The following is an 11,612-nucleotide window of genomic DNA, read 5'->3' as shown; positions in this document are numbered from 1 at the left end:
GCTTGGAGCTTTATGTTGGACCAGCCTCAAAGAACCCAGTTGGTGTATAGGCTATAAAAAAACATAATCTACCAAATGGTCCCATCTGCTCCTAGGATAAACCTAACCTAGAAATAAACAGATATGTCTATGTTGTTGTCATCAAATGAAGGTTGAGTGTGCACATGAAGCGCGTGCGCGCGCACACACACACACACATGAGCTGGTTGTTGTTGTGTAAGTGGAGAGGTCAATAAAGAATGTTTGAATTAGTCTTTATTGGGTTATTTTGGCTGAACAACTCAAAGCACTGGTGAATTAATTTCATCACCATGTCAAACTATAATAATCCATAAATGACTGTAGTGCTTTAAATTAAACTTACAGTCAAATGCTGTTCATTAAACCGTGCATAAAAATGCTGCTTTGTGTAACAGAAACATATAATGCTTTTTATTGTCTGAACGAATCATGAGTAAGCCGTTTCATAAAATAACATGAATACCACCACGACTCGTCACAACCCACACGGCAGCTGAACTGAACCCACCTCAAAGTGCAGATAACCCCCCTCGAAAGCCGCGGTATTTGACAAGAAAAACAACAAGCAGAAGATGAAACCTGCCTCCTGCTCAGGGGGTGAAAAGTCGGAAACAATGGGGGCCTAATGTAAAGGCATTGTCTGAATTCCCAGTCGGAGCGATTTGGAGAACAAAGGCCGGCTTGGTCCCCTCGGACGGGACATCACTCTGGTCTCCGCCTGGTAATTCCCTCGCCGGGTCCCGTCAGGGGCGACAGGCGCTGCGAGCAGACGGGTCAGCGGGGCGAGAGCCGTCGCTGGGCGGCCTCTTCTGTTAGCTCAGCTCGGCGGCGTGGTTGTCGTCCGTGTGGGCGAATAACCACCGAGGTGTGACAACCAAGAGTACCGCGAACTCGCCGGCTCGCCTGACCACCTCACAGCGGGGCCATTTCTCCGCTGCTGGTGTTAGCATGAGCGCGTCGCCGCCGCTCGGCCGGACCCCGGCCGTCCTCTCTCCTCTCGCTCCGCGGTTTGCTCTCTGTTGCGGAGCTTTTTACTTTCCCCTGCCAGCGGGGGCGCCTTGAAACCGACGCGCTGTGAACAGGAGGGGGTGGAGGAGTGCAGAAGGTTGACATGGGCAGCTTGAAACCGCCTCAGACTTTTTTAATCAACATTTTTCGCAAAGATGTAACGCGGAGCGGTTCACCTCAGAGGAAGCGTACGGAGTAAAAACCCGCGAGAGTTAGACACTTCTGTGCGCGAGGTCGCGTGAGAGGGTTTGTATAGCCCTGGTTCACGCCAAAGGTCGCCCCCCCCCCTTTCTGAATTTTAGCATAAACGAGCCACGCCACTTTTTCCCTCTTCTAATGCAAATGTGTGCGTCCCCGCTGAATCCCGACTGAGATTATTCGACATCCAGCGTTGCTTCACCTATACAGCCTGGTCTGTGCATTTGCATACCGAAAGCAGGGCATTATTATTCCTGGTGAGATGGTGTGGGAATAAAAACTGTAGAAAACAATGATGAGTCTCAGTGCTTTCCTGGCTGATACGATAACAGTCCAGGATGCCTCTGACCAGTGAAATCTGCCTGCATGTGTACTGAGTGAAGGTCCGTTTAACAACAATATCTACATCAAATTGCATTTGATTTAATAAATCTGCCTCATTAAGTCTGTATTTGTTTAATTTGTAGGACTAAAGCTGCACATTAAAGGAGCATTATGTAGTTTTGAGAGAGAATTTTAATCAGAAGAGAAATATCTTCATTGATTGAATTTGTAAGCCTAAAGAAACTAAATAAAAAACTCTTTGTTTTACAAAATAAACAAACTGACCTTAAAGGACAACAGGGTTCCTCTGAGAACAGCTTGTTTATTCAGTTATGGAAAAAATAAATATTTCTGAGTTTGCATTATTTCCTCATTAACATTGTAAATATTAAAATTCTGAGTTTGAATTTCTTCTTTAAATCTACATAGTGCCCCTTTAAGTCACTTTTCTTCCTCTAACCATAAATAAATCCATGATGATTGGCCTGACTTTGTCTGTCAATGGGGGGAGGAACATCCACATTATGAATGCCCCAAATTAAATAGAATTATTCAATTAGAATTAAGTGGGAGATTGCTATCTTAAATTTTTGTTGATGTTTGGAAGAGGTCTTGGGCTGTAATGGAAAAAAATACTTACTGGAAAAGGTAATTATCTGCTGTTTCCTTGGAAGGAAAAGTAGACTTAAGTCCACACTTCATTGGAAACGAGTGCAATATATTTAAGGGTTACGACGCCCCCTTACTTTCTGCTTCCCAGTCTTTGAGCGCCCATTACTGGCATGGAAATGGGTGGAGTGGGGGGTGGGAGGTCGCCTTGAAACTGGCCCCCACCACCACCACCAGCAGCAGCAGCAGCAGCAGCAGCACCATCCCTACTAAAAACAGAAACCCACCGCTTGTTTTGATCACTCAGTCTTGAAGGGAGAGGGGACCTTGAAACGGCTCAACCTCCTTGCTCCATAATTGGTTTTATAGTGCTGGCGAGCGGCCAGGGTGGGTTTTTTTTGTGATTACACTGGGGATTTTGAGCGACACTCCGTGCAGCCAATCAGACAGCAGCTATGAGAAACGTAAAGGGCGGGGCTAAGTGTTGGGTGGTAGCGAGGGAGATGGGCGGGGCTTGCAAAACAATGCTGTGTTTCATTGCTGAGGAGCTTACGGACGCGTCAGGGGCTGTCTCCCCCCTCGGCTGATCCCCCAGTTTACCTTCGGACGAGCCTGTAATGGACTACTCTAGTTCTCCCAGCAACCTGGACGGATTTTGAGAAACGTTTGCATTTTTAGCTCCTTCCCCCCCTCAGACTTTCCACATTCAAGTAAGCGGTGGGCATGTTGTTTTTTTTTTCTTGTTTTAGTTTCTTCTTCCAGCCGAAGTGTCAGACTTCTCGGTGTTTTTTAAACATATTTTGGTTTGTAAATGCGAGCGAAAAGGGCGCGGAGGTTATTGCGTGCGACATTTTGGATTTTTTCGGGGCTTACTGTCGGTGTGTGAACACTTTTGGAGACGTTTCCGCCGAGAAAGTTTTGTGTGTGTCGTTAATGGAACCGTGAAAAGTTTGAAACGTGGCTGAAACGCCGTGCTGCTCCGCTGCCGTGCCGCATGGATCACAACGGAAAAGCACAGTCTCCCCCACCTTCCCAGTTTGTTTCAGAGGGCTCAGAGGCTACATTTGTGTCTGCTGGATTTTTCTGAAGTAAAAAAAAAGGGGGGTTTATTGTGATTTGTGAACGAGCCTTTCTTCAGATCCCGCCCGCCTGGATATCACGAGTCATTGCTGTAATGTGTTTGCTTGCAGCCTTTGAAGGTTAAACTCGACTTTCGGCTTGTTTTTAACTTAAATTCATCAACTTAGTGTTTAACTGTTGTTAATTTTCGGGCAAAAGGTTAAAAAAAATTAAAAATGTTCTTCTATAAGACATCAATATATTATCTCCTTGTGTTGCTAAAGTCGCAATCGCTTGTTGTTCTCCTTAAAGTAACTTTTATTCTATTTTTCTGTTTTTTAACATCACACATACACCCATCTGTAAAGGTTGTCTTTTATCATCTGTTTTCCAAAAATGATTAAAATCGACCTTTCTAACAGATTCAAGGCGCTGGTGCTCGGGTCGTTACCGATATAAACTAAAATATCCGTCGATTTATGATGTAAAACACAGTAATATATATTTAATACTAGTTCAAACTCGGGTCCAGATGGTACACCGTCGATAAGCTGGACATCTAAAGAGGTTTTAGTTTCTAAACAGCGGACTGAAGTGTTTACGGGCTGGGTTCTGATTTCTTTCCGTGGGCAGCACCCATGTCCCTGAAGTAGCCCGGGACTAAATTCGCATCTGTGGGCAACAAAACACCGCTAACCCCGCTGATTAATGATGCAGGCTTTTGCAGCCTTATTTATTTTTAACCCGTTTGAAATTTATATTTGATGCGCCTCCAGTATTTATGGTGTATTGGTTTACAGGGCGACTCGGCCCATAGCCTACATTGCTGGTTTACGGTTTAGGAAAACAAGCTGTGTAATCGGAAAAAGGTGGAATAGGTGTTTAAAATTTGACGGGATGTGTTTCCATCGCGGGATCGCAGGGTGTTTTTCACGGCCGGGGCAGAGCAGCTGGCCGCCCCTCTCCTGGTTGTGTTTCCCTGGGAAGCGGAGCCCCGGAGCGGCTGCCTGCTCGGTGTGCAGTGGGGGTGGAGCACTGCTGGTCTCAAAAACATTACAGCGTAATATTGTAGATATAAGTTAAAGCTGCGTTGAGAGCTGCAGTTAGGATACACCAGGACCAACTCATATGATCTTCATGTCGACCAGCTAATATTCACCGTTTAGTTTTGAAGTGGTTTTGCAAACTGCGTCATTGCACGTATGGACCGCCTGGTCGCTGGAAATAGGAGAAATCCGAAAACTACCACTTCCAAACACTTTGCTCAGCCTGCCCTGAGATTGTATATCAAGCGATTTGTTTCTTGTTGTATTTTATAGGTCAGCAGGATGGCTGAAAAGGAGCCCGAATCGCCTGGAAAACTAAAGACATTATTATAGCCAGAACTGGCTTTTTCGGAATAGGGGGCCTATCCGAACGGACTATTTCTTTTCACAACTTTCCCTTCTGTGGATAATGGATGGCAGAGATTTTGGACCTCCCCGATCCGTCCACGTACCACCTCCGTTGTTGGCGGGGCTCGCAATGGAGTCTCACCGGCTCGGAGCAGCAGCAGCAGCCGGGAGGATCCCTCCCTCGCCCGGTCACTTGGGCTCGAGTCATCCGCCGCCTCTCCACTCCGGAAAATTCTTGCCATCGGCCATTAACCTACATCCACACCACAGTAAGTACATGATGTCAGACTGTGGAAATGCTGTAACATGTCTGCCTCAGAGGCACAGCCCTAAAATGATCTAATATTAACTTGAAATAACGCTGCGCAAAAATGCGCACAGTTAGTGGCTCCCCGTGGCAGCATCTGCGGTCATCGCTGGGATGTCGCTACGGTGTTCTGTGAGAAATGAACCCAGATGTAGATTTCATAAGGAGGAGTGGCTGTTTATAAAGCTGTGACAAGTTTCAGATGTTAAAGTACGGGATCGCGTTAAGGATCCCCAGCTTTTGCCGACGGACAACAACGCATTAGCGGAAAATTACTTGGCAGTTTGCAACAGACAGCGGCGGGTGTTGTTGCAGCAGTCCGCAGGTCAGGGTGCAATGGTCTTGGATTGCATGTGGACCATTACACCGTCATTCCGCTGAGAACAGATGCAATGTGTGAGTGTCCGTGTTTGGGCAAGTGGGGGTGGTGAAGTTGTGACCTAAGAGGGATGACAGACCACTTTTTGGGGGGAATTTGCTGGAGTGATGAATGGCCGTGGTTCAGTCCCCAGCACTTGGAGTAAAAGCCACTCTCCTGGAACATTCAGCAAATGGCTGATGCTGCTCTTTTTCCTGCATTTGTACCAATACTGTTGGACATCCCCGCTGCTGCTTCAAGTACATTGGGGAGTGTGTGTGTGTGAGGGAGAGAGATGAATTGTGTGAGTGTGTGCTTAAATAAGCACATGATGGGTGGAAACTGCATGGTTGCGATGCCATTCAAAAGAAGATGAACCAGGCAGTGGCTCCTTAAAGCGAGCCCCCATGTGTTTGTTTACATTATGTAGGTGTGTGTGTTGTCTGTATTACCCAACTGTAGCCAGTAGATCACCTCTAGTTTATGTTATTCCCCGCTGAGCTGGTGATTTTCCCTTTTACATTTTTACTGCCTGCACAGTGATGTCTGCTCCTGCTATTAGTAATGGGAGCCTTGAAATAATATTTTGCATGAAAGAAAACATGGCATGTTTGCATACAGTTTTGTGGTCAGTCAAAGGGGGAAGTCAGAGCACTGTCATCTAGGTTCAAACCATATGTTGCGTGTGTAGGAAATATGGGTCTGCTGTGTCTTTTGGAAAACGGAAAGTCTGACAAACGCTCTCATCGAGTTACTTACATCCCCCTGAAGTCATGAAGCTGCAGACAGAGATACAATTACAGTTCCTCTGGTTTCTCTTCAGAGGTAAACCCCGGAGATAATAATACTCCAGTTAAGCTGCGTGCGTTTTCCCCTCTCGTCCCCCTTCATCGCCGAGCGTGGGTTCAATGCAGCACTTGTCATTTGCAGCGCACGGTACTAGAGGTCTAGTTAAAGGCAGGGCAGGGCTCTGATGAAGCGTTAATTTGACATACACCGGCAGAGCCCACACACTCTGCTCACACACGCACATGAAGAGCTGTCAGAGATGAAATCAACTCACAGCGGGGGGTGTGAGGATGATTGATGGGTGTATGGCTGCAAAGAGATGTGCCAGGGCGCAGTTTATTGCAGCGAGTTGAGCTGATTTTGCGGCTCTGGGATAACAGGGGAATGTTTTTAGGTGAGGTGATCACACGTGTGGATTTAGTGTAAAGCGTGCAAATATTATTTCTGTTGAAGAAGTGCGTCTTCTGCAGCAGCAGCTGCAGCAGCATCAGTGTATGTGTTCCAGTTAGGATGATGTCTCCTCCTGTGGTTCTGCAAATGAGCTAAAAAGGAGTGTGGTGTGTGTGTGTGTGTGTGTGTGTGTGTGTGTGTGTGTGTGTGCGTAGACTTGATTGTGTGGAACAACTTGATGTGTAGCCAGAGGGGGGTTTCAGAAGTGGAATTGACCCAACCACTGTTCCAGCCCCAGATTGGCTGTTTAAACACTCCTTTAAAAACGGGATACATTTTATTCTGCCCACACAGTGACCTTCTCCATGCCTGACTCTCATCTCTCCTACACACACACACACACTCTGCAGCCTCCACCCACTAAAAACACACCACTGTTCGATGCAGGTCATTTAGCTTTACGGCACTCCTCCATATCAAATCCCCACGCATCACTTTAACCAAACCCAACAGAGATCTCAGTCCCGTGCTCGTAATAACACCACACAGCCCCTGTTACACGATAATTACCCGCTAATTGCAAATGTGCACAATGTTCCTGTTTAATTGCAATAAACAGCATGAACCCAGAGCTCAAGGAGTGTGCAATCAGAGGAGCCAAGGTCGACCCGCTACTGTTTTTTGTTTACATGTGTTTCATGGAATTGGAGACATTTGTTGTTTTTGGCTGACCTCGTGGCTGTTTATAGCTGCCAAACACACACTTATTTCCCATGAGACTCCTTTATTTTAGTTCAGTTTTAATGGGATTTCCACCTGACTTAATGGAGCAGAGTGTATGTTCACAACTAAAGGTTGGCAGATGTGTGTGTGTGTGTGTGTGTGTGTGTGTGTGTGTGTGTGTGTGCGCGCGCGCGCAGCTCAACATTTGTTTTAGCTGCATTGTGAAGCTGCAAATAGTTTGTTGATATTTGCGCACTCCGCTGCTAAAAGGGAGCCTCTGTAAAGAAATCCAGCAGTACCTGCTCCTCTTCATCCACACAGGTTACATCTAAACAGGATGAGGTCTTATAGTTATAGCTGTTTATAGATGTAAAATGGCTGTAAATGGTCCTCTGTCTACTGGAGGTCTGCCGGAGCCTCCACCACCAGATTGAGGCCATCTGTCCTCTTCCCTCCCTCCCCTCGCATCCGAGAGCAGCAGAGGTAGGACCTGCTGGAGTGTGACTGCACAGAGGGGACGAGGCCGGTAGAGCTGCAATGATTGGTTGTTCCAAAGATTAACGGTTACTGTTTGTTATTAACTATTTTGATGACAATCAATTATTGTTTTTCACTTTTCAAGCACAAATGTCAAACATTTCAGCTTCTTAAATGCAAGGATTGCAGCTTTGTCTTTGGGTTTTGGACTGTCGGTTGGACAAAAGAAGCATTTTGAAGCCGTCACTTTGGGTTCCTGGGAAATTGTGGGGGAGCATGATATTTTTTGGACCAATTAATTATTGGCCTGAAATTGGCAGTGCTTATCCACATCAGTGAAATTCTAGCCGATAAATGCAGCCAAAATGCTTTTATTGACCAAACAAGCGCAGCGTTTACCCACTACGATACAGTAGCTGGCTGTTGGTTGTTGATACACCAAAACTGCAGGTTCGTAACGCAAAAATGTGAAATAATTTGTTATCTTATCGGTTTCGGCCATGAGAAGGGGGAAGTTATCAGTATCACTGACCAAAAATACATATCATTCATCCCTATTTATTTGCTTTTTTTCATTTTCTTTTGACATAAAATATAGACTGAAATATTGATCAATTAAACCTGAAAATATTTGTCAGATTAATCAATAATGAAAGCCCTAGATGACTGTTATTGTTACGGTTGACGTAGCTGGAGATTATTTTATTGTGAAGGGCGTGTATCAAGAATCATTATGCACATGGTTGTGCAGGAGAAGATTATTTTTCATTTAAGTTTGTTTAATGCCAAATGCTCTTTTGCACTCCATTCTTCTGAGAACATGTGACTATCAGACAACGTGACAAATATGTCTTTGGATTTTAACCAGTTGATTATTGTATTCTTCTTCCAAACAAACAGAATATGTTGCTGCAGCTGTGGCAACGAAAAGCACATCACCTCCTGAGCACCAGCCGGGCGTTGAGAGCGGTAGAAATTGTAGATGCGTGTATGAACTGGGTGTAGGTTGAATCTCTGTTGTGTTATATCAAGTGGCCATTGTTGTAGATGATTGCTTCAGCTGCATGGAATGACCTTACAGGAGTACAGTACAATCCAGTTTGGAACAAATGCTTGTTTAATGAGGCGAAAATGTCGTTCAGGGCGGCGTCCCTCATCTGTTCAACTTAAGGGATAACACGTCTGAACCAGCAACTTTTCTGCTCTTTTGTCCCTCTCGCTCTCTCACACACGCACTTTCATACACTTCTCAGCACTCGCTAGGGAGTAGCAAACGGTAGGAGTGAGACACAGAGGCAAATGTAGGTGTTGTCGCGCACGCAGAGAAGGGAAATCAATAGATGGAGATGAAAACGGCTTAAGACAAATGGAAACTGCAAACTAAATGTGCCCAATCCCTAAGGTGGAAAGCAATGTTTTGTTTTCAAGGGATAAGAGCTGAAGCTGGTGTTTGTGTGTGACCGAGAGACACGGTGTAGATGAGAGGATTGAGGTCTTGTGTATGGGAATGGGAGCATGTGATTGTGCTTAGTGCAGTTAGGGCCAGGGTCCCCCCCCCCGGGACTCTCTGCAGAGAGAAGGGAAGAGATTTATCCTGACCACAACACATTCAAACACGCTTAGATAAATGTGGTAGTCCTTCATATGTTCTCTTTTTCAGTCTCGCTCTCATATATACACACAAACACACACATAAAGGGCTGTAAGTGTAAATCAAGCAACATGCAACTCGGGTCAGAGTCATGTCAGCTGATACCAATTTGTCTTCCACTCCACTTGCTTAGTATGTCTGTGTACGTTAAAATTAATGTGGTGAGTGTGTGTTTATATGTATTCAAGACACAGACCGCTACATCTATGTGTGTGTGTGTGTGTGTGGGTGTGAGAAGATGTGCCTCGGCTCGGACACATCCCCTCTCAGATTAATTGAATCCTTCAGGAGAGAAAACAGGCTCCTTAAGAGAAAGCACAAGGCACTGCTGCCCTGCTACAATAAACCTGTCAGATGCAGACAAACTGCACAGACACAGACACACATGCACACACAAATATATATAACGCGCACACACACAGCTGTCAAACATAAGAGTGATAGGCTGGTGTGTGTGTGTGTGTGAGAAAACGAGCGTGCCGTGGCATGTCGAAATACCCAAAGCATTAGCTAAGTGGCTCTCTCTGCCAGAACCCTCCCTTAAACTCAAACAACACACAAAGGTCACACACTGCGTTCTGTCTGTGTGTTTGGCGGCATGTTGAGTCTCTATGTGTCCCATTAAATAAGGTTCATCATACTCCTCCAGGCGCACTTACAACTCCAAATATGTAGTGACATGACGTGAGAAGTCAGATTTGACTGTTACACCTGAAATTTATTTTTAAAGCATCCTAAGATTTGAATCTAAAACTGAATGAATAGCAGACTCACTGTGTCCGTTCTGTGGTTTTTACTCTACACCAGCAACATCAGGAATAGTCTCGATTAGTCTGTTACTGAGAAACGTCCTGATAACATTCATCACACAAGATCAGACCGTTTCCTGTCAGTCAGCACCTCAGTAGTCTGATTTTCAAGCCACTTATTAGTTTAAGATACATGTTTCACCAAAAGTCTGACCCCACCCTGTGCTGCAGGCGTAGATGTAGTTATCACTTGTTCTTGAATGTGTGTGTGTGTGTGTGTGTGTGTGTGTGTGTGTGTGTGTGTGTGTCATTGTATCTGTGTTACCATGCAACTGTGCATTCCATTCGGGCCGTGTGTGACACGTCTGTTGCGAGCACATTTCCATTTGCTGGTATGGAGGAGTGTGTCAAAATAACACCTGCCGTCTTCACAGGAGTACACCAGCATGGTACAGCGAGGTTCAAACACACATGAAGCAAGTTTAGCAGGTTTCTGAGAGCCGCAAGAAAAAAACAAACTTTGTGGCTTTTCTGTCATTTAGTTTGGGGTGAATAAAGTGGGCATTGTGTGGCAGACTGCTCTTTTACTTACTTTGTTTCGGTTAAGATGGCTGAATTCAATCAAGCTGCTTCAGTTTCAGGGTCCTGGTGTCATGCGTGAAGGCTACCTGTCACTCTGTCATGACTCACCGCGACATCTGAATAGAACCATCGTTAATGTTATTAGTAACACCCGTGCTTTAACTACAATGACAAATCAAAAGGGCCTGTTACAATTTCAGTTCATCAGGTTTCCAATAGATGATGAATAAATGGCCATTTAGACCCTTAGGCCACAGATATACTTGCTTTTTAACCATGTGTTCGCGTAGACGGTGTGCATATTGCATCGTGCAGATGCATAGTATTAATATCTGAAGATGTGCACATCTGTCGTCAACATATGTGAAGGCTGTCACTTTTCATGTAATAAAGACAGGAATCCAAGGCTCGAGAGTAATAGTTACCAGGTTGTCATCAGAAACTATTTATAGGGAGTGAATTCTTGTGTTCAGCATATAAAAAAATTGGGACAATAAAACGTGCATCCCAGAATAACATCTGTTACATTATTGATATCTAAGTATTGCTCTTACAATCGAAACCGCAACCAAACAACACTGTAAAGTATCAGATAAAGCACAAATGAAGAATTTTTAAACATTACTGTGATGTCACATTTTCATTATTAAGCAGACCTGTAAACTGCATAGTATCTCAATTACTCAAGATACAAGGTGATTAAAAAACATTATCGTTGACCTAAAGCTGGCACCTCATCTCCAGCCTGGCAACGACTTCAACAACTTCTGTCAAAGTTCCCTGAAAAAAGATCTGATTTCCTTTACGCCTTAATTGTGTAATCTCTTTATCAACAAACAATTAAACAAAGTCGAGACACATCATATTTTAACACATCCTACCACGGTTTGCAAAGTTTGACGTGTCGTAACGTGAACTTGTCAAAGAGACATTTTTAAGTGACGTTGAGAAACAGTTTGTGCTCGACTGGAGG

The 11,612-nt window shown here is 44.8% G+C and overlaps 1 protein-coding gene across 2 annotated transcripts in view; it reads left to right on the top strand.

Moving 5' to 3' along the window:
• Positions 1 to 2,725: 2,725 nt before the first annotated feature.
• The window catches only part of tnrc18 (trinucleotide repeat containing 18), a 46,803-nt gene continuing 37,916 nt past the window's right edge, over positions 2,726 to 11,612 (top strand). The window contains exons 1-2 of one of the 2 annotated variants that reach the window (XM_073495184.1): positions 2,726 to 2,870; positions 4,539 to 4,882. In XM_073495184.1, coding sequence (XP_073351285.1) covers positions 4,675 to 4,882 — 208 coding nt within the window. In that variant the 5' untranslated portion in view covers positions 2,726 to 2,870; positions 4,539 to 4,674. Of the gene's footprint in view, positions 2,878 to 4,538; positions 4,883 to 11,612 lie in introns of both variants that reach the window. The other variant, XM_073495185.1, reaches the window with a different exon arrangement.

This window comes from Pagrus major, chromosome 23, assembly GCF_040436345.1.
Source record: "Pagrus major chromosome 23, Pma_NU_1.0".
Lineage (NCBI taxonomy): Eukaryota > Metazoa > Chordata > Actinopteri > Spariformes > Sparidae > Pagrus > Pagrus major.
The sequence above is the reverse complement of the archived record's forward strand: the minus strand, read 5'-3'. Positions and strand labels throughout refer to the sequence as shown.